General features: G+C 38.8%; 1 protein-coding gene across 2 annotated transcripts; it reads left to right on the plus strand.

The window, feature by feature from the left end:
• Nucleotides 1–1,998: 1,998 nt before the first annotated feature.
• LOC137375331 (lysosome-associated membrane glycoprotein 3-like) lies at nt 1,999–23,112 on the plus strand. Of its 2 annotated transcripts, none has more exons than XM_068042332.1 (6): nt 1,999–2,148; nt 6,612–7,009; nt 9,008–9,124; nt 12,513–12,573; nt 13,341–13,514; nt 15,528–16,121. In XM_068042332.1, the coding sequence occupies exons 1-6, from the start codon at nt 2,109–2,111 to the stop codon at nt 15,665–15,667; spliced, it is 930 nt and encodes a 309-aa protein (XP_067898433.1). In that variant the 5' UTR covers nt 1,999–2,108; the 3' UTR covers nt 15,668–16,121. The 2 variants fall into 2 exon arrangements, with proteins under 2 accessions (XP_067898433.1, XP_067898434.1); XM_068042333.1 differs by lacking the exon at nt 15,528–16,121 and adding an exon at nt 21,181–23,112 and having other exon boundaries at nt 2,003–2,148.
• Nucleotides 23,113–23,657: the final 545 nt, after the last annotated feature.

Raw genomic sequence — 23,657 nt, forward strand, 5'->3', positions numbered from 1 at the left:
CTAACACCAACAGACTCAGTTTTGGCCTGCTGTGTATTTCCAACATTTTCTGTTTTCATGACTGATTTATTCAGTTTGATATAAACAAAATTGAACTGTGTTTATGGAGTAAAATGACTAAGATACAAAACTATTGGAATTAAATTGGTGTTGACAAGACATGTAAATTGAATCAAAAGACTCCGTTTTTGTAGTGGAGCTATAAGAATACATGTATCAGTGAAGCTTTGGGAGTAGGTACAGTTCACCCCTCCTCGATTCAACCGAACTTCAATATAGACAGTTGCTGCATTTAGTGTAAAGAGAATGAAAATATGGCCCTTTGTACTGGGGGACAGTGGTATGGCCACTGTTTCTTTAAATTAGTTTAGTGTTATGCTATTCTATATTATCCTACTATGTGCCTATGATTAAATTTCGGAGGCTGATAAGCACCCTCATGAATTTTACTCTAAGGTTAATATTTAAGATAATGTTGTAGATTAAGGCCTCTCAAATACATGGAAAGAATTGGAACACATATGGTGATTAACTCCTTCAAATCCTATTAAATGAAACCATTGTGTCACAGCAGGTTTGCTACAAACTTGCCTAATGACTGGTATTTGTCGAATAACTAATTCTTTGAAATATGCAGTGCAGTGACAGAGGATGGTTTATTTAATAATTATTCATCTGAATCGGGCAATTTGCTGATAAATTCTGAAAATTCAAATTCTAAATATAAAAGTAGCAATTAAACTTAGTTCACAAAATACTGTTACTTCATTTATATGGTGGTGACAAGTCAAGAGCATTAGTCACTGAACTAATTAACCTGCACCTAGCAGATATCCGGAAATTCTGAAAGTAGCTGATGTATTAGGATTTGTTGGAAAACGTCACCTGAATTGTTGTCGACATAAAACTAGTGGAAAACACCAGTCACATGCAAATAGGCTTGAGTGCACTTTCTATCAACTGGATGTGATGTATTAATCTAAGAAACTGCATCAAATTATGTGAAATAAGCTGGTCTCTTGACCTTTAGTTGGATTGAGTTTACAGCACCACTCCATGTTTTCCATCGATATCAATCTTTAATCACTTTTCTCTCTCCACAAGTGCTGCCTGACCTGCTGAATTTTCAGCATTTTCAGTTTATATTGCAGATTTCCAGCATCTGCAGTATTTTGCCTTTAATTTTTTTTAAGTCCATTGTTGTATTGAAGTGTAAATCTTTGGGTATCATTAAGGTGGGAGATGTTTAGGGGGTGTTTCTGGGAAATGGAGCACTTTTTATTCCGGGCACCCTGAGTCCCAACAATATGCTTCAACCCGAATCTCAGAAAAACACTTCTTACACTACAATTTTTCTATTCCTTCATAAGTCGGGTTGTCAGATCAATGTCCAATTAGGTGCAGTTTTATGTTATGGATCCATGCTGCACAAACTTGTTCTTGTAAGGTTCGTATAGAGACTTTCATGCCATCATTCCACACTAAGATTTGAAACCAGGTTTCAGAAGATCAGTGTCTATGATCCATTCCCCCTTAATATTTTCAGCTTAATAATGAAACCATTCTTATTCAAATTCATCAAATTGATCTTTCCTCTCAGTACCATATGAACTAACAGGGTGAGGGTTAGTCGTCTTTGCTCAGCCTATACCATCCTTCAGCTGGTCACGTCTGGGCTCATTTAACCAACCTCCTTGTAGGGAAGGGTCAGATCTAGCATGATAAGGTAGTTTAAATCAGAAATTATTACTGTCATATTTAATACAGATGTCCCAAAAAGATTGTTCTTAGCCCTATTGTGGGTAACTTGGTAAGGAGAAAAAAATAGAAATGGGAGGAGGGCACTTTAAGGTAGTGGTGAAGAATTTACGAGCTTAGGAAAGTTATATTAGTTGTTCAAGGGTCTGTCTTGTCCTATTCCGGCTTTATGCAGCTGTAGCTCGTGAGCATTGGCTGCCCAATTTTTGATCTCACTTCCTACCTGTCCCCACCCTTCCACAGTCCCGTGACTTAAGCTTTTATTATTGCTGCGCAAGTGATTAATAGTGAGCAGGTTAAAAGTGAAAGCAGTTTTTAAAAAAAAAAAAACCAGTGATTTGTAGTTAAATATGAAGAGTTTGGTGCTGGTTGTTACCTTGGTTCTTTGCGGTAAGTTGGTTTGAATTTTTAGAAAAGTTACTAGTTTTCTGAAAACGAAAGTATTAGTGAATCCCGTGTTGCCAACTAATTCGGTGAATAATAGGTTGGAGGGAAAAATTGTTTTTCTTTGGAGTTGTTAGATGACTTGGTTACTAAATGAACTTATTTAGAGTAAATAGTGAGAGCTGCTGATTTTCATCAGTATCTCGGGGGGAAACATCGTTGGAGATGAGTTCGTTCTGAAGGTTGAACTAGTGAAAGGAGTTTTCTCCTAATTCAAATAAGAACCTGAAAAATGTAGCTCATGGACAGCAAATCCTTCAGGATCTGAAAAAAAATGTGTTTTTTTTAATCCTGGATTGCAGCATTTAATTTTTTTGTAAAAATGCCCTTTTTAAATTAAAGAAACTTTGATTCCGAGAACGCCTTTCACGTCCTGGGGGACGGGGGCTAAAGATTTTTACAGACAAATGTTTTGCTTTTAAACAAGTCACTTGTGTTCCGGTAAACGTGCCCGCCTATGTGTACAGCAAGATCCCACAATCGATTAGGTAAATGACCAATGCTCTCCATTGAAGAATAATGGTTTTCAAGGCTGCTGAGGGAAAACTCCCTGTTCTTCAAATAGTGTCCTGGGATATTTTAGATTGACCAGGTTAGGCAGATGGTATTTCAAGCCTTGGCCAAAAGATGGCACCTCTGGACTTGAGCAAATTGATCAAATGTTTGAGTTTAATTACTTTCAAAAGTTAGTTCCAGGGTTTGTAGTTTAATTCTTGTAAACCTGATTGCAGTTCCCTAGACTCATCAACCCAGTTACAAATGGGAATGAGAGTTTCTATCAAACAATCAATACGGTTCAGTCCATGGTGTCTTTAATTGACGTTTGGACCTCCATCCAATTGCTGAGCCCAGGTAATTCTGTTCAGTTTGTGGTTTTCTTTAGTTACCTGTTTGTTGGCTGGAAAGAAAAGAACTTTTTTTGCTGCTGCTGATCAATTTCATTGTGAATCACAGCTGCAAGTTTTTTGTATTATCTTTTTATTTAAAAAAAAGCGATCGAACACTGCTTTTTGAATGTAACATAGTCTGAACTACTCAGACTAACTAGTACAACTATTAAATGAACTATAGGCTTGGCCATGTGAGCCGCATGGAAGATGGCAGGATCCCCAAAGACACGTTGTACAGCGAGCTCGCCACTGGTATCAGACCCACCGGCCGTCCATGTCTCCGCTTTAAAGCTGTCAGCAAACACGACATGAAATCCTGTGACATTGATCACAAGTCGTGGGAGTCAGTTGCCAGCGTTCGCCAGAGCTGGCGGGCAGCCATAAAGACTAGGCTAAAATGGGGCGAGTCGAAGTGACTTGGTGGTTGGCAGGAAGAAAGACAGAGGCGCAAGGGGAGAGCCAACTGGGCAACAGCCCCGACAAACAAATTTCTCTGCAGCACCTGTGGAAGAGTCTGTCACTCTAGAATTGGCCTTTATAGCCACTCCAGGCGCTGCTTCACAAACCACTGACCACCTCCAGGTGCATATCCATTGTCTCTCGAGATAAGGAGGCCCAAAGAAGTCTTGTAATTCTTATGCAATAAGCAAATATTCGAAGTAAAACATCCAGAAACTGACATTGTTACCCTCTTAACAAAAGTTCCTTGTGCTGTGAGCTATCAGGGTGGACGAGCCAGAAACCTGACTGCTCCACCTTGTATTGCTAGTGAAATAGTTTTCCTACCACTCTCCTACAAAAGCCTTAATGTTTTTTTTGTGACTTTTTACTGTATCAATAGCATCCCCTCATCTAATCCTGTTTATGCTTCAGTTTCAATCTGTTGATTTGAGTTCCTTCATGTTTAAGAGCCTTTGCAAACCTTCATACTGCACATCCACTGTGAAAATGACCACATAGTACTGAAGTTGAATCAGTACATATCTTAACATATCTTTGTTCCATGACCTTCTGGGCAGCTATTCTGTGACCTTGTCCTATCTACACCTTCTCCTTTGTTATCTCTTGCCCTACGCCCACTTTACTTGTTTATAACCTTTCACATTTCTAATATTTACCAATTCTGAAGAAGGGTCACTGACCTGAAATGTTAATTCTGCTTCTCTCTCCACAGATGCTGCCAGACCTGAGTGTTTCCAGCATTTTTTTTGTTTCAGATTTCCAGCATCTGCAGTATTTTACTTTTAATTTAGTTGAATCAGTAAGTCTGTTTAATAGTGAAAGAAATCAATCCATAATGGTCACCTAATTATTGAATCTTTAGCTATTGACATTCTTGGCTTTATCTCTGATATTAAATGCAGCTGTTATATTTCCTCCAATGCTAAAGTTGCTTTTTTTTTTTAAGTACTCCCTTGCACATACTGGGCTGAATTTTTAATGGGTACCCTGGAAACTGGCTAGCAGATGGGGGGACCTGTTGCACCAGAATTTAGTCAGGGGTGGGATAGGCTGAAAACTGTTCCTGCCTAGAAGCCTTTTGTCACTGCTGGAATTTAGCCTGCATCAGGGGTGGCTTCTGCCATATGGGGAGTTCACCCAACAAAACAAGGTGACATCCCTGTGGGCATTGGGGTGGAGGAGAAAGGGGAGGAAAGAACCTTGCTCTGTGGCCCACAGAAGACCCACAGTGAAGAACCACCCCCCGGGTCGGAGTGTCGAGCACTGGGCCTGTTTCCAAAGCCTCTTGTATTACTGGTGGTGGTGCTGTAGGCCTTCTGGCTGGCTGCTCTTGGAAGCCGGATTCCTGTCTTTAAAGTGATGGGGATCCTGCCACTCGGCTATTAATTGGCCTGACGCAGTTAAATAAAGCTGTGGGGGGAAGTGGGCTTCAAATAGCCAACCCACTTTCTTGGCCTGGCTCCACGAAGTCCTGCCGACCAAATCTGCTCCTCTTTATTCTTTTTCAATCCTTTCTGTCAACTTCTTGCCTGCTATTCACGACCCCTTTCCTTACTCAGGAGGTCAAACTCCACTACTATATTTTTGTTCTTCCCAACCAAATTATTAACTCATCTTATTAATCTTAAATCCTGAACTATGGGCGATGACCCTAGTATTAACGAACTATGGAAGCTTCAATCTGTCTGTACCTTAAGAATGTAGCCCTTTTCTTAAAAAAAAAAACTACAGTAGGAAAATGGTAAATGCTATTGGCTACAGTGAAGCTACATTTTTGTCTAGGAAGATGATCCTTTGTGTTGTCCTCATCTTGGAGTTTTGGGTTTCAGGAAGTGCAGTAATATCACCATGACCCTGGAGTTTCTATATTTAAAATCCAGCATTTTGGCTGATTACATAGTTACTAGTGGAGTTAATGGCTGGAATTTAAAATGAAGGCAATGGCCTTTGGGCAAGCCTGTCTCTGCCAGGTCTGGAAACTGTGCTGCTATTTTGCATAGCCCCGGTCCTTGCTTGGGACTTCTGCCCCACTGAGGCAGAAAGTCTGGCGTCCAAGAGCTGCTGGCTAATGAGGGCTGGCAGCTCTGCAGTCCCAGTTGCACCTGGGATTGGTGGCTACGGCTGATCCTGCACCCAGTGAGAGGAACCACAATGGATGCTGGCCTCTGAGCTGGTAAGTGGTGATTGGACCTCACTGGGGATAATAGGCAAGGCCCTGGCAGGGTGTGATGTAGTTTCAGCAGGGGCAGGCTATGCTGCTGGAGGGAGAATTGGGGTGGTGGTGAGAAAGAGATGCCCTCTGGCCACAGGGTGCCTGATCAGGAGGCTGCCTAGTAATACCTGGTGGTGCTGAAGTGCTTTTCCACTACTAGTAAAATAGCAGGGGTGGGCATGGTGCCCTGCCTCCCAGATGACTTTACAACCTGCTCATAGGGGTTGTAAAATTTCAGCCAATTTTTCTAAGAACCTAATTTGGGTTTCTTCTAACTATTCAAACAGCACGTTTTATATTTGTGGCTGATTTTATTTACTTATGCAATGGTCCCAACCTTTGATTCTGACCAGTAGCCAAACAAGAAATGTTTGGTTATCAAACTAATTTCTAGGTTTTTCCAAATACTTGGCTAATTGCTGGAGCTGAGTAAGTTACACCAATGCTAATATTTTAGGCTATATGCTGTTCATTAAGAATTTGGTCAAAGTGCAACACATTTTCATCTTTCAGATCTGTAAAACTTTATTATAATTAAGCCTAGAACTACTTTAACTGAGTATTTTAAAAAAATAAGGTGGGGGAGTGGAGGCAGCTTCTTCCTTTGTCCTGCAGGCTATTTGGTTCCATTGGTGCCAGAGCCCTCTGTCAAAGTTACCTTTCTATGTGGGGCTGCTTGACTACTGATTACTGATAGCCTTATCAGCTGAGCTTGATTGTGTCCATGCCCCCCCAACATGTCAGCAGGAATTACTAGGAATTGGCCTTTACCCATTAGGGAGCTTTCTTAAATACAACTGCTTTGTTCAAATTGGTCTGATATTTGGTTAATTCTTCTCTTACAGGCTTGCATGCAAGTGCTGCATCACCAGATGTGCCAAATCTAGTTGTAATGATGGTCAAGCCCAACATAACTACCATGCATCCTACTAAAACGGCACATGTGACCAACACAACTACCACAAACCACACAACTGCACATGTGACCAACACAACTACCCCACATCCTACTAAAACTGCACATGTGACCAACGCAACTACCACAAACCACACAACTGCACATGTGACCAACACAACTACCACAAACCACACCACAACTATGCATGCACTGACAACTCTGCTCCCTACCTTGTCGCCCAATTTTTCAATGCCGGAAACTGGACAGTACAATGTTTCGATCAAGAATACTATGTGCATCAAGGCAGCAATTGGATTACAGTTTATTGTCAAACAAAAGGCGAATGTAAGTGGCCTCCATTCTTCAGAGTTTGAAGGAACTTTAATTCACAGAGCAAATAATAGCCTAGATTTTTGTAGTGAATGAATAGTCATGACGCTTGCACTTTCCCACAAACTTTCTATGGGCTTTTGCACTGAACTTGTGGTTTGACTGGTTAAGGAGGTACACAAGTCCCAGATCCCTCATCACATTGAAGAATCCTTACTAAGTCTGAACCAGGTAGTCTAAATTAGAATATTTAATGCCAAATATATACAAAAAGGGAAAAAGATGGGGTTAAGTTGGATAAAGGGGCAAGAAAACTTTAAACACCGCATTGAAGGAACTCTGCATTTGTTGAAGTTCGCAAGGTTGTTTGACAATAATTCAGGCCTAATCATGCCTCAAAGTTCCATTGGACTGGACAAGCCTGAACATTTTCTGGCATGTTTAATGGGTCTCTATTTCAAGTACCTACAACTTCACACCCTTTCATGTATCTCAATACCAAGTTTCACTGAGATACTGTTAACAGCAAAACTTCTGGAGGAGCAGGGTCCCTCTGACAGCAGCTTCCTTCTGTTTTTTAATGATCCACATGCAGTCACCAGAAGTTTTGTAGTAGTTAAAGCTGATGGCCTCAACTTTAACTTTGCCAGCAAATACAGGCCATTGAGTTATGGCTAGGGTAGAGTGCAATTACAGCTAGGTCCAGGCCTGGAAGTTCTTCTGCATTTGCACCCAGACTTGTAATATGGGTGCAAACCAACTAAATGGCTTAAGAGCCCAAAAAGTTGGATGAGTTACATGCATAACTACATACTCCCAAGTTGTCTACAGTCTTTTGCAGCTGTCTAAATTTGTGGCCATCCCTCCAACTCATGCAGTACCCTCCAGTTGTTTATGTTCAGGGATCACTTCACATTGACTAAATTTTCAGGTGCACAAGATAGTCTTTCTTGTGTTCTGTTACAATATTTGGAGCATCTTTACTTTTTAAAAACTTTCCTCAGACTTGCTCTATTTTTTTCTTTGGTTTCTAGTTATGCCATTTAAATTTTCAAATTGAAAAGCTTCCTAGATTGCAGGTTCCTAAATATGCTGCGTCTGTGCCATGAGTAATGGTTAAGTGAAATGAAAGTTGGTTTTGCAATTTCAAGTCAAACCATGTTGGTTTTGCTCAAAAGATGAGCCTGACTAAGCTTAAAATAGCATTGCGTTCTATTTGTTGCAGCAACAACTCATTAGATTCTCTCAGATGTACACTAGAAGTCTGGCTACACATACTGTTTACTTTCCCCAACCAGAAAATTGGTGAATTTAGCTTTCCTAATTAAGTTTACACCATATGACCATAATGCTTGTTTTGCTCCTGCACTCATTGAAGACAGACATGGAGGCAAATCTTCATCAAATTCTACATCTTGGCATTTTAATTTAGCTCTGGGGTAGTAATATTCTTGCATTGCAGCATATGTGTTGGCGAGTGAGTTAATAAACTACTCTCCAGCATCCATTTTGTAATGGACGATTGGATAATAACCTCTACTTTGATATGTTGGCAGTGCATGTGGTTTTTCTGATGTTGTGAAATCACTATATGGAGCTAATGTACAATTAGTCTGGGTGGCATGCTGTCTCCCCCCCCCCCCCCCCCCCCCTCCACTAATTCATTGCTGCAGTTTAACTCCTGTGAAGCTTGAAGACCCAGTGAAAACCCATCTGGAAGATTTGCATTGATAAGTCACTGGAGCTGTGATGTGGAGTCAGTGGTTATGGAACAATTTAAAAGTTTCCTTCGATTCAAACTGATTTAAACATAGATCTTTTCAAACTTCTAAAGTTAGCTGTCACATAATTTGTGGATCTTAGCTTTAATTTTTTTGGCTAGCCTTTAATGGTGCTCCATTGCATTCTTTTTAATCAATTTAAATATTGTAAGACTTTTCAAAGCAAAATTGCTGAAATCCAGCCATGCTAAGTGGCAATTGTTAATATATTGACATAATGCTCTCTTCACAGGATCTGTACTTCAATATTCCACCAGCAAAGACAGTGGCATCTGGAAAATGTGGAAATACTACTTCCTGGATTAGATTAAAGTTTAATTCAGGATTTGTAAACTTCACCTTTGTGCAGGTGAGTTCATGTACACAGCAGATCATAACATCACAACTCCAGTAAGCAGATATCCACAGCTTCAGTTCATCCAGAATGTTCCTCAGCTATTCAGTAGTCACCTGTGAGCTATTTGAATATTGTTTGCTTTCCCACACCTCAGTTTTGCGGAGGGAATAACTGTACAGTGGAATAGCATTTCTCATGATAAGGTATAAATCTTCTATGAAGAGATAATGAGCTGTATCACAGGTCACATTTCTTCCTTTGCAGTACTTTGATTGCTGCAAATTGTGTGGTGCCTAGGATGTAGGACCATTGTAGCTGGAGGCTCAGCATTCAGGATGAGTCTGGGTGATTTTAGGAATGTGGGTCAGGAAGTCTGAGATGGGATTTCCAGAGAATTGGGGAGTGGATGCCAAATAGTTGCGTGGGAGGAAATAGTAAAATAGGACCCAAATTGCTCTTGACTTTTTTAGCCATGTTATCAACAAGGTTTGTGATGTTTTCTGAATGTGACCACCAGTCAGTTAGTCCCTAATTTAGTTTATGTGCTGTCTAATACTCATGAACTATTCATAAATGGCAAAATTTCAGTTAAATCATGTGAAACTTTGGAATCCTGTTTTACAGTATGTCAGTTGAAGATCTGAGCTGCAATGCTATTTTATAATCCAAGCAAAGTAGGCACCTGACTCTGGATGTCTGTCTGCAAATATGGCACCCACAATACAGTGAAGAGCTTTGACTGTTTTCTAATTAAGGACCTGCACAGGACAGCTTTGAGATACATCATTTACCTTTTTTGTTCTAAATAGCCAAGTCCTTCTGTGAACTGAACTTGTGCCATTTGTATTCAGAATTGTTACAGTGCAGAAGGAGGCCATTTGGCCCCTTTGTGTCTGCACTGGCTCTCCAACTGAGTGTTTCACCTAATGTCGTTCCCCCACCTTCTCCCCAAAACACTTCACATTCTTTTCATATAACAGTCTACTTCCCTTTTGAGTGCTTCAATTGAACCTGCCTCCACCACACTCAGGCAGTGCATTCCAGAACTTACACAGGCAATATGTGGAAACAGTTCTTCCTTCTATTTTTTTTCTTTTTCCCCTTTACTTTAAATCTCTCTCCTCATTCTCAGCCCTTTCACAAGTGGGAACAGTTTCTCCTTATCTACTGTCAAGACTCCATGATTTTGAATTGTCTCTCCACCTTCTCCAGGAAAACAGTCCCAACTTCTCCAATTGATTTTCATAACTGAAGTTCCTCATGCCTAGAACCATTCTTGTGAATCTTTTTTTGTACCCTCTTTAACACAGTCGCATCCTTCCTAAAGCATGGCACCCAGAATTGGATGCTGTACTCTTGCTGAGGTTGAACCAGCGTCTTTATACAAGTTAGCATACCTTCCATGCTCCTGTACGCTCTGCTCCTATTGATAAAGCACACAGTATCCTGGGCTTTATCAACCACTGAACCTGTCCTGCCACCTTCGATGATGTATGTACCTAGGTCCCTCTGCTCCTTCAGAATTGTACCCTTTATTCCATATTGTGTCTCCATGTTCTTCCTACCACAATGAATGTCTTTGCATTTCTCTGCATTGGACTTCATCTGCCACTTGTCTACCCATTCCAGTAACTTGTTTGTCCTTTTATTGAAGTTCTATACCACATCTTCCTCACTGTTCACACTGCTTCCAAGTTTTGTATCATTTTGCAGACTGAGATTGTGCTCTGTACACTCTAATCTACATAAGACTGCACTACAAACCTCCTCCAGAATGAAAAATCCATTAACCACTGTTTCCTGTCACTCAGCCAATTCCATATCCATGTTGATACTGTCCTGTTCCATGAGCTGTAACATTGCGCTCAAGTCTGTGTGGCACTGTATCAAATGACTTCTAGAAGTCCCTGTACATTTCATCAACAGCATTGCCGCCATCAACCCTCCATGGTTATCTCTTCCAAAAAAAAAATCCAAGTTTAAACATGATTTTCCATGAAAGCCAGGCTGGCTTTCTTTAACTTGCATTTGTTCATGAATTTTTTTGTCTCAAATTATTCATGAGTTTTCCCCACCAAAGTTAAACTGACCGGCCTGATGTTGCTGAGCTTATCTTTACACCCTTTTTTGAATAAAGGTGTAACATTTGCAATTCTCCAGTCCTCTGGCACAACAAGTTTAAGGAAGACTTTTTTAAAAAAATAAATAAATAAAAATAAATTATGGCCAGTGCCTCTGCAATTTCCACCCTCACTTCCCTAAGTATCCTTGAATGCATCTCCTCTGGTGCTGGTGCCTTATCCATTTTAAGTACAGACAGCCTATCCAGTACCTCCATCAATTTTAAGCCCTTCTGGTGTCTGAATTACCACCCCTTCACTGTTGCCTGGTTTGCATCATCCTTGGTAAAGGCAGATGTATAAGTATTTATTTAATCTGTTATGTCCTCTACCTCCATGCACAAATTCCCTTTTTGGTCCCTAATTGGCCCTACTCCTTTTTGCTACCTTTTTTTACTATTAATGTCTATAGAAAACTTGGATTCCTTTTAATGTTAACCTCCATTCTCTTTTTTTTTTCATACACTCTCCTTGCTTCTCTTTTGCTTTTTCACTTCCCCTCTGAACCTTTTTTATATTTAGCTTTATTCTCAATAGTATTTAGCATCTGTAGTAAGCACACTTTTTTTATTAAAAAAAAAAAATTTTAATCTCCCATCATCCAGGAGTTTTGGATTTGTTTACCCTACCTTTCCCCTTTTGAGGGAACATACCTTGACTGTACCCAAACTATCCCTCCTTTGAACGTAGCTCATTGTTTAGCTACTGTTTTCCCTGCCAACCTTTGACTCCAACTTATTCATCCCAGATCTGTTACCTCCTTGAAGCTTTTTTTCTCTTTTTTTTTTTTTCCCCCCCCCCCCATTTATTTAATCATACTCTGGATTGTTTTGTCCTTTCCCATAACCAACCTAAACCTTACAATACAGTGATAACTGTTCCCTAAATGGTCTCCCACTGACACTTGACCCACCTCATAACCCAAGAACCAGGTTCAGCAGTGCTTCCTTGTTGGGCTGGTAACCTACTGCTGTAGAAAATTAAGCTAGGTTTTCTGAAACATGGCTCTTAAGACAGGACCTTCCCCCTCACTTCATTCCACTGCATGCCTCAGTGCTCCAACTGTATATGCACGTTGTATGCCTGCAATGACCTTTTAGTTATAAAGACATCTGTTGAGACTTAATCCCATCAAGAGCACTGACTTGGACCAATGGTAATGAAGTAATTGTTCTATATAGTTGCACTTTTTAATCCTGCATGTGGAGACTCCTGTGAGTTCTATTTAAAATTTGTAAGTAATTGTCATTCTTTAAATACTAATCTTCTTTTACTTGCAGGATGGAAAACAGTATTACATCAGTGAGATAAGTGTTGCTCTCCAATCCATGACCAACTTGGGTAATGTATAATCACTACCATAAAAACTGACCTATTTTGAAATACATTTTTTAGAACTTTTCATTTTTCTGAACTAAATGTATATAAAATTGACTGGACTTTGACTAGCTGTATGGTGACCTATTGCAAAAAGTGAATCATTCATTGTAATCACATTTTTATGTGATGCATCCTGTGTCAGATTATTTTTATTTGGGATAAATTTCCCTGAACTTAAGACTGACAGATTGGGAGGTTAAAATTATGAAGGTGTTTGAAGCTGAAGTGTAAAGGATGGTAATGCTGACTTGTTCCTTCATCCAAAGCATTGAACTGTATAGTGAAAAGCTGAGGCCCTTCTACTGATTCCTGGTGAACACTAGTTGTTTCCATCCTGCCAATCAGAACAGAAGTATAAAATGCTCCATCTTGTATGACTGAAATATTAAACTTAAATTATTCCAGTTGCAGATTTTGAAACATTGCATAATGTTAACAATACTGTTAACTTTTTTTATTTTCCCCTCCAATTTAGTATTGGAGCTTGTGGAAATAAAGTAGACTGTCAACCATTGTGCTTTTATTTTCTGGTTTTATTATTGGGTAATTGAATTGTTTCACTTAATACAACCAGTTTTCTAAGAGAATTTTCTGTACACTGCTAAACATTTTTCTATCCAAACATTTTGTAATGGAGGAAAAGACTTGAATTTTAAGCTGTGGTCATTCCACTGATACTTGCCTATGCTGGGTAAGTTCATGTCGGTGTTTCTGGATCTTTTTTGCAGACAAATCCTATCATGGCAGAGTGACTAATATGCAGCTCTTTAAGACTACACTTGGGCATTCCTACACATGCAAAAGACAGCAGGTTGTGGCTTTTTCAACTGATTCATTACAGCTTCTGACTGTTAATACTCAACTCCAGGCATTTGGCATTCCAGGTGGAAAGTTTGGTCAAGGTAAGGCTCTGCTCTGTTTTTCACAAGGCAGGAAATGGTGTTGAATAATACTTGTGCTACCTTTTTTTTTTTTTGTAGAATTTTTCTTCACTAGATTATCCAGCATAACTAGTCTGTCAGCTGCCTTGGATAAAAGAAATTGTATTATTGAATACCAGTTCCACTGGATTTCTCATGTGTTCTCTTACTTGTGCGCTCAATATTTATACCTGTCAATGTAGATGCTCCCTATATAGATCTAAACCAGAATTACACTAGTTGAGTTTTAACTAAAGTTTCAATTTCTTTGCATCTCAATGTTAAATCTGTTATGGACCAGTGGCTTCAATACTCATATTTGCTTGGTGCAGTTTTATTAAAACCCACTTTAAATCTTTGGAAAAATGAGCATTTTAGTTTGTGTCTAGTCCACAAGCTGAGTAACCCAATTTTTAATTAAATGAAAATGACTTGAACAATACTGAACACTTTGCTAGTTACATTAGTGTACATTCAGTTTTACTAAATTAGAAAATTGTATTCAAAAGCTTTTATACATCCTATTGGTGTCCTTGCACCAAAAAAAAATCCTTTAGGCATCTTTGAGGTTCTCTTGAAAAATTTGCAATGTGATTGATTTGATCTAGCAGCAAGGCCACTTGTGGGCAGGACAATTTCTAGCAGCATGTATTACACTGGCATTTCCAAATTTGACTTGTACTAGACATAATATGTGGTTGAATTTATGAGCAGTTAAATACAAGAATCTGCAAGTCTCTGAATGCCCTGCTCCTTCAATCCATGTGAAAAGGCACCTCTGTCTGTCTGAATCCCCATTCAAATATATTGAATAGCATTAAGTTCCTGTACTTGGATAAGGACTTAGCTCAGAAAGCTGTGCCTTGTGCATTCCAGTCTATGTACCCTTTTTTTAATCATATGGTAGTCTTAATTACAACCAAACAAAATCTGTCTCCATCACTGAAAAATAAATTTTTAAACAACTTGTATCTTACACTAAAGTCACTATATAATGTCCTAAGGCACTTTAAAGGAGTGTTAAACAATGACACTGAGCCACCTAAGGTGTTGGGGTGGATAACACAATGTGGTCAGAAGTAGGTTTTAAGAAGCCTCTTTAAGGAGGAAAGGTGAAGTAGAGAGATGGAGATGAGAAATTTCTTGGACATTGGTCTGTGGAATTCTTCTTTTTCTCTCTTTTTTCCCCCCCCCCCCCCCCCCCCCATAGAACAGTGGAAGCTGGGTCATTGAACATATTCAAAGCTGAGTCAATTTTCCTACTATATAAGAGTAGAGGGGGCTACAGGGGGCAGGCAGGAAAGTGGAGCTAAGGCTGCAATCAGATCGACCACTATCTTCTTGAACAGGCTTGTGGGCCTGAATGGCCTACTCCTGCTCATTTCTTGAGGCACTTTCGATATCAATGACATTCACTTTTGGTGTATTGAATTTCTGCAAAGTTCATGAATGATTCTTCGATCCAATTTAAGAACTGTATTTGCTTCCCTGTAAAGGGCTTTGCATTCTTTAGTGGACAGTAACTTGCTGGGCAAGAGCAAGTCTGAAATGGCTGGCCCACCATATGCTTAACAAAAGTTTGGGCCAAACAGCAGTGTTAACCTTAGGACAATTTTTAACTCAAAGACTACTTCATATGAATTTTAATGTTAATTCTTCCCCTAATTCAACTGAAATAGAGTAAAGGCTGTTGCTTGTGATTAAACTAAAACTTGGTCAACTGTCAAACAAGTTACCTTTTTCTTGATTTAACTGTCCATATTCATGCTTGGGTCTGTCTGCATGCTGATCATGCATGAACATGCACCACACCCAATTTGCAACTTGGGTTCCAAGTAGCTGAAATGCAGAAACTGTTATCTGAATTTTATACTTTGCTATTACATTTTTTTCATGTATTTCTCTCTAGTAATGCAAGCAATTCTTGCATCAATTCTTTTCCTTCCTTGATTTTCTGAAATATGTGCATGACTGACCTCTGTCTCTAATTTGTAGAAGGAAAATGTGAAGCGGATGCTGAGAGTAAAGTAACTCCAGTGTTGGTGGGAATTGCTTTGACAGGATTGATCCTAATCGTGATCATTATGTATACAATTGATAAAAGACGAAAATCGGAAGGATATGAAGCTGTTTAAGGCTGCTGAACTTTTTCAAGATCATAAATATGTAGCAATGAAATGAAGACTTGAATGAATTTGCATTCTGTTTATTTATTGGTGCTCTGCAGCATCTCTGAAGTCTGTTGACTGAAATAGTTTTTTGTTACACCAATATTAGTAGAAAGTTTTTTTTTTTCCGTAGATGATTTTGGGGAGGGGGGGAAAAGAAGCTGAATTTTTCACTTTGAGCAGAACTAGATCAATTTTTTAAACCAGATGTGTTGCAAGCTTCTATGTAGTTTTTCTTTTGACTCATTGTACATTTATCCACAAATGCACTTAAAATAAAGCATTTTGCCACCTGTCTATTGGTAAATTTCTTACATGAAGGGTTAGTGTATATGCATTTTTAAAAATGCAAAGTTTGGTAACTTGTTGCATGTGTTAAAACCACAGGAAATTTAGTTTGATCCTGTGGTGCTTTATGCAATTTCAGAAGGGTGATTTTTAAGATGTCACCTTTTTTTTTAAATGCCCCACCCATTCTCTCCCAATCATAGAAACCAGCAATACAAAAGCAAAATACTGCAGCTGCTTGAATTTCTAAGTAACAGAAAATGCTGGAAAAAGTCCAGCCAGGCAGCATCTGTGGAGAGAGAAATAGTAACACTGCAGTTCCATAACCTTTGTAGAATAGCCCAGAGCAGGATTGGGTTGCAGACAAATTTTCTTCTCGGCATGATCTTATTAAATCTAACTATCTTAATTCAGTTGTCTATACACTGTTTAATTTCTCCATTTCTATAAATGCAATTCTACAAGAGGTCCATTCATTCCCATTTTGTAAAATGTTAATGGAGTATGTGGCTATATACTGTCACCTTTTTTATAAACAAAGTAGAAGTTAAGCATAGTCATTTAGCCTTCAGCTTCCATTTGATAGTGACATGAAATCCTCTCCAAGTGGGGGCAGGGAAAAGAGTCTGCCTGTTTTGGTTATGTGGGGTGGCTTCCCTGCAGGTCTTGACTCATTTATGGCAAAGCATAGGGACCAAACATGTGCAGAACCCTGCCTATCTTTCCACTTAACACTTTTGAGGGGGGGTGGGTGTGGGGTGCAGGGGGTTGTTTATCATTGTCCATATCTAAGATTTGGCTCAACTGTATTGTAGCAGATAGCAAAACCATCCATTCCTGTTAGACATCTGATGCAGGCAAGATGCATCTTTGTTCCTAGACTAAAAACTCATTTTCAAACTGCAGTCAGTATATTCATGTGATTGTGCCCTATCTAACAACTTTTACATTTATACAGCACCTTTTCCCTATAAAATATTACAAGGTGCTTCACAGTAGCATAATCAAACAAATACTTAAACCAAGCCAGAAACATTGGGATAGGCATCCAAAGGAATCTGGAGTAAGCTTTCAGCATGAGTTTAAAGGAGAGAAAGCTGGAGCTGCAGAAGCTTAGGAAAAGAAATATCACACTCAAGGTCTACGACTATTGAAGGCATAACCTCCAATAATTATGTGGAGGAAGTGGGGATGCACAAGAAGCCAGATTTGAAGGAATGTAAAGGTCGCTGGGTTATAGGGCTGATGGAGGTTAGAGAAAGGGGTGAGGGCAAGAACATGGAGGGATTTGAACAAAATATTGAATTGCAAATTCTAAAGGTTAGTGAATTGGATGTCAGTGTAGGTCCATGAGCATAGAAGTGGAAGAGTGAAGTGACTGTAGTTTTGGATGAGCTCCAGTTGGAGGGTATTTTTAAATGGCGGCTAGCCGTGGAGCCTTGCAGCAGTCGTGGCTTGAGGTGACAAAAGCAGACAAGTGTTTCTGCAGGTGAGCTGAGGCAGGGATGGAAAGGGTTGTTATTTTGACAGAATATAGGGGTGCAAGCTCAGTTCCAAGTCAGATAAGACACTAATGTTGAATAGCCTGATTCAGAGAATGATTTTAAAGTTTTTTTTTAATGTGCCTATTTTGTTAGTTTGCGGTTGCATGTAAATTGACAGAACATAAAACTATTATCCATCAGTTAACTGATGCTGTTCTTGGATTTAGGGGCCTCTGTATATTAAACTTTTCCATAGAAAAGTTTGAAAAAATTACTTCCATAAAACAAGTGGTGCTAGTTGCAAGTTTTCTAGCACTTAACTCTGTACTAAATTGGAATCTTGAAAGGTTATGAGGATAATTAGTTTGGGAAATATCATTAGTACGCTAAGGTTTGTGATGGACATTACTGGGGTGTAGTAGAGGGGGGCCAATAGTGACAAGTGCAAAATTTGGAAAATATCCACTGATACAGTTCATATCCCTTTTTTCCTTTTCCGTTCCTACAAAGATTTTTAGAGCTGAAAAAGGATGGTTTATCTCTAGCATTTCATTTGCATGTTTTGGTAAATTCAAGTTTATAGGGTGCAAGATAATTGAAATTCAGTGGAGTGTGCAAATAGATTAGTCCTCCAATGTGTAATATTTTTTCATCAATTTTATTTCTCCCTCCTACCTCCTGAAGATGTTGAAGTGCATTTACTCTTTTCTCATGTCTGAGGTTTAATGTTTGGGTGGTCTTGGTCTCCAATGGTACCCATTGTCTCTCGAGACAAGGAGGCCAAAGAAGAAGTAGGTCTTGGTCTCCAATGATGGGAATGTCACAGCTGAGCCTAATTCTGTCCGTGCTGGCATCCACACACTTTTGATAAAGGCTGGCTATGCTATTGGGCAAATTATTTTTTCTCTTCCTAACCAGTAACCTGCGGGTTCACTTTGGCAGTTATATAGCTGTTGTAGTAAAAGCTCTTTTTTATTCCTCATTTAACGAGGGTTTGTAGCTGGGACTTTCCTGCTTTGTATGGCATAACTAGGTGCTGGGTAAGATCACTGAGCTGTAGGATGATTTTTTTTTTTAATTAAATGTACCTTTATGAAGCTCTATGCATTTGTATATAAATTAGGACACAACCAGAAGAGATGTTTTCTATTCCATTGGCCTGAGCAAGATTTAACCACATCCTACATACCTTTTAAATTCTGCCAGAAATGTCTGAGGGTAAGGCATTCTCGGCTCAGTTGCAAATTGACATACTATATTATAATCCTATCAGTTTGGATTCACATCCATTTTTGTTCCATGATCAATTCCTTTATTGAGCAGTTTGTAAGTAGGGAGTGACCTTATTGTATCCAACAGCATCATCCACATAGATGGAATTGTTCCTTTGATATCTGCAATGAGTATTGTAGAAATCTTTTCTTTCTTCCTGCTTGTAATTGACTACAGTTTTAATTAAGAATACTGTGCTGTCACCTTAAATATTTTAATTCATTCTCTGAATGTGAGTATTGCTGAGAAGGCTAGCCTTTACTACCAATCCCTAGTATCCCTGAGGAATTGTTGGTGAGTAAAACTGAATGAGTGAGTTGCTGGGCCACCTTAAAGGTCAGCCACATTGGTGAGATCGTGTTAGGAAAGCCTCTTTTACCTTCTAATGAACCAGTTGGGTTTATACAACAATCTAAGTGCTTCATTCTCCCTAGTAATAGTGCCAACTTTTTAAAAGTAACTGAATTTAAGTTCTCAAAACTAGTGGGATTTCTTTTTAATTTTTTCATGCGATGAGTTTTGCTGGCTAGGCCAGCATTTGTTGCCCATCCCTAATTGCCCTTGAGTAGGTGGTGGTGAGCTGCCTTCTTGAACCACTGCAGTCCATGTTTTTTAGTAGTTACACCCATAGTGTTGGGAAATGAGGTCTAGGTTTCTGACCCAGTGACAATGAAGGAACAGCAATAATAGTTCCAAGTCGTGATGGTCTGGGGTTTGGAGGGGAACTTGCAGGTGATGGCATTCCCATGCATCTGCTACCCTTGTCCTCTTAGGTGATAGAGTTTGCATGTTTGGAAGGTAGTGGCAAAGGAAGCTTGGCGAGTTTCTGTAGTGCATCTTATTGGTGCACGCTGCTGTCACTGTGTGTCAGAGGTGGCAGGAATGAATGTTCAAGGTTGTGGCTGGGGTGCTGATCAAAGAGACTGCTTTTTCCTTGATAATGTTGAGCTTCTCAAGTGTTGGAGCTGCGATAATCCAGGCAAGTGCAGAGTATTCCATCACACTCCTAACTTGTGCCTTGGAGATGGCCGATAGGTTTTGGGGAGTCAGGAGGTGAATTACTCATCGCAGAATTCTGAGCCTCTGACCAGCTCTTGTAGCCACAGGGTTTCTGTGGCTTGCCCATTTAAGTTTCTGGTCAATGGTAACCCCCAGGATGTTGGTGGATTCAGTGGTAATGATGTTGAATGTCAAGGGAAGACGATTGGATTTCTATCTTCTTGGAGATGGTCATTGGCTGGTACTTGTGTGGCATGAATGTTACTTGTTAAGTTGAACTTAACTTCTATGGGTTATTGGTCCAGGCCTCTAATTACTAGTCCAGTAACCCAACGACAATACTGTCATACCCAATTTTAAGTAAAAAGTTCATGTTCTCACCAGTGTGAATCCCCTATCATTGAGATCACTCTTTGTTTTACACCAAGTCCAATACAATTGTTTTATCGGATTTTTGTGTCAGAATTCTATCAGTCTATAATCCGACCCAATGATGCATTGTAACTGTTAAGGGACAGTTTTATAATGAAAAAAAATAGTTATGTTGCCTCGGGTGAGAGGATTAAAGGTAATCTGTGTTTGAAGTAATGAAAGAACTTGCTGGAGAACAATTGTTTCCTCTTGGAATGTCCAAATTAAGTAGACATAATCTTAGAATTCAGGATAATCTGGAGTACACTGCCCTAACTGGCTGTAGATTGAGATCTGTTTAAGTGTTTGAAAGTAAAATAGAAGCTAAGGTATTGAGGAATATGGAGAAAAAATAGGCAATTAGAATTAAAAAGATAGAACTCCCATAAGTTTAAAAAAAATGGTGGCACAGGTTGGTTTTTCAGATGGCTTATTCCTGTACCTATATACACAGAGGGTGGTGAGTGCCTGGAACTTGCTGCCGGGGGAGGTGGTGGAAGCAGGTACGATAGTGACGTTTAAGAGGCATCTTGACAAATACATGAATAGGATGCGAATAGAGGGATATGGTCCCTGGAAGTGCAGAAGGTTTTAGTTTAGACAGGCATCAAGATCGGCGCAGGCTTGGAGGGCCGAATGGCCTTTTCCTGTGCTGTACTGTTCTCTGTTCTTTGTTCTATATATGTCAAATTCCATCACATGAAATTATGGGACTTTGAAAAGTGCTTACGTTCTGGAAATCTGTCCACTTTTTAGCTGAAACTATAAATCAGTAATTTTTGCATGTTGATGAAATGATAGCAAGTTTGATAAATTGGGAAAATGGTCTGTAGTTGCATTTCAGAAGCACTTTTAATTCTTGATTTGTGTAGTTAAGAATTTTGGTTTATTCCATTTTCCTGGTATTCTTTTTGTACTGAATTCCTGACAGACCACAATCTCTTTTTTTTATATTTGATTATAAATGATTAGTTTCCTGTTCTGAAAAACCACACAAGACTGAATTTTACTCATTTCCTTTTACAGAGGAGGAATGCTTCTCGAATTATAGATATATCGTGCCCATCATTTTTGGAGTTGGTCTTTTTCTGTTGATCATCTGTACAATTATTGTGTACTTGGTTTGCCGACACCGAAGAATTGCAGGCTATCAGCGAATCTGAGGAAAGAGACCAGGTTGTGGTCAGAAGATGCTTGCTTGCTGGTTTACTTTGTTTTAACTTCTCATTATTGTTGAAGGTGTGCATCTGGCCTGAACCAGGCTCTGTTGATTTTCCTTCCCATTCAGTCTCCACAGAGATCCGCTTTCTTTTAAACATGCGTATTGATATATTGGTGGAGGATTAGATTGAAATCTCAACTTAAAATGGCAATCATATTGTACAGTATTATAATTGTTTGTGTTCCTTTATTCCAAAATTGAGAATTAAACCATGTTTAATGCTTTTTAGAACCGTGCAGCATTATTTAAAATGGACTTAGCATATCATTTTAAACATATTTGGTAAGCAAATGCATTTTGAAAATGTTCCTTGATTTACATCTGAAAGCAAAAAAAAGTACGGGGATTCTGTTCTGTACATCAGTTTCAATTTGGTTTCATTGAAGTATTTTTCTAAAATACCATACAAACATTGAATAACACAATCTGTCAAAAGATTATGGAAAGCACCAATTTCACTCTTAAAATCGGTTAACTTGCTGTATTAATCTGTTTTTAGGACTTAAAACAAGTTTTAAAAACAATTTTAATGGAATCTTTACTTTAAATTCTGGAATTATCTTTAAATGTCCTTTGATTAATGTGTCTTCACTGCTGTCAGTAATAATTATAAATGGAATATCATTGATTTTGGTTATTTTTAATTGCTTTATGTTTTTAGGAATGGAACGCCACTCATTGTTAACTCATTGAGGTAAAGTGATTATGCTATAATGGTAGTTGGCTTTTATAGATGTCAACACATTGCAATACCCCTTTTAATGGCTACAGTTCTCGCAAATGATACTGTTTTTGTAATTAAAATCTTGTACTATAAGTATGTGAAACATGATAATTGTGAAGACAACATGTCCAGCAGGTTAGGATTCTTAGTGTCTGCTGAAGAATGCAAAAAATCAGATACTTTTGCAATGTTTTTGCTTGATCTGCTTCTGCCAGCTGAAATGATGTGGATTTCTGCTTAAGGAAACAATATGGTTGGATAATTAGGACAAGATCGAATTTCTAACACCTTGCTTGTTAAGGGGTTGCAATTGACAAAAGATTTTCAGCAAACATTTTCTGTTTGGGGGGGAAAAAAGAACTATGCACAACCTTTTTTGAACCCTGATTTTGAGCACAAATAGGTGATGCACTTCAATCTTTGTTGAAACCTGTCGTCAATGAAACGGATTTCTAGCAGAGAATTTAAACCAGTCTGGTGAAGGTGCATCAGTCATTTCCTTTCTCCCTTCTCCTCTCTTCTCCCCCCAACCCCACAAAACCAAAACTTGACCTGTACTGGGCCTACAGCCTACTCTGACTACCAAATAGTTGATGCTTCTCTGGACTACACACCATTAAAACATTGTGAAATTGTTTGAATATTTTTGCCTGGTCTTTACCTGCAATTGTAGAAAAGGGATCAGGCTGTGTAGTCAAATGGATCTACTGCAGAGAGTAAGTTATTACTACTTACTTACACAGCTTTGCTTCCGGCAATATAAGCAATGTTCATTAAACTTTTATGTTTTACTAAACATAGATTCGATTTGCTTTTTGCTGCTCTGATTTAATCTGTGAACCTTTACTATGTTTGTCTATGACTACTACTAGTTATAAAAATCTACTTTGCTTGAATAATTTGTGGTTCTGGGATTGTTGTAAGGGCACAATACATTTGTCCTCTCTAAGTTGTATAACATTTTTAATCAATGTATGAGGTTTTTTTTTATTCAATAAAGGCCTATCTATCATACTCTTGTCAACAGTGTGTTATTATAATGGGCTCAATCTATATTCGCAGTTGCACAATGTGGCTAACTTTTGCCTTTCACACTAACTTATTTTAATACTGTCTTTTTCATTTGGAAAACCACAAATATGACCATATGTTTAGCTGCAGCATCAGGGAGGAATGATAATCCACAAAATAGGTAAGTTTAGGGCTGTTTTTGGCTTTTTATGTTTCTATAAATTGCAAGGGCAACGATGATTACACTTTCAGACTGTAGTCCCAATGGGATGTGACAGGATCCACTTTGTGCCATGATCATTTTGGTCTAGGTTAAAAATCATTACTGTACCACCAAAAAGTTATTTTTTGTCAAATGAGGTGATGCCAGAAAAAATATTACATTGAGTAGGACAGTGTCAAAACCTGATTTATCTTAATCCCAAGTCATCTAAAGTATCCTGCTCAGCTGGAATATGCGTTATTTCACTGTCTAATTTGTAAGAGTGCTTTAAAAAAAATGTTTGCCTGTTTTATTTTTGTAGTGATGCAAAAGAAAGTCCAAGA

The sequence above is a fragment of the Heterodontus francisci genome, chromosome 11, assembly GCF_036365525.1.
Source record: "Heterodontus francisci isolate sHetFra1 chromosome 11, sHetFra1.hap1, whole genome shotgun sequence".
Classification (NCBI taxonomy): Eukaryota; Metazoa; Chordata; class Chondrichthyes; order Heterodontiformes; family Heterodontidae; genus Heterodontus; species Heterodontus francisci.

Excerpts from the sequence above, each read along its gene's own strand:
- LOC137375331 (XM_068042332.1), top strand. The coding sequence starts at position 2,109 with ATGAAGAGTTTGGTGCTGGTTGTTACCTTGGTTCTTTGCG. Across the intron at positions 2,149-6,611 it reads TGTTACCTTGGTTCTTTGCG|GCTTGCATGCAAGTGCTGCA; the intron begins GTAAGTTGGTTT and ends CTTCTCTTACAG. Across the intron at positions 13,515-15,527 it reads AGGTGGAAAGTTTGGTCAAG|AAGGAAAATGTGAAGCGGAT; the intron begins GTAAGGCTCTGC and ends TCTAATTTGTAG.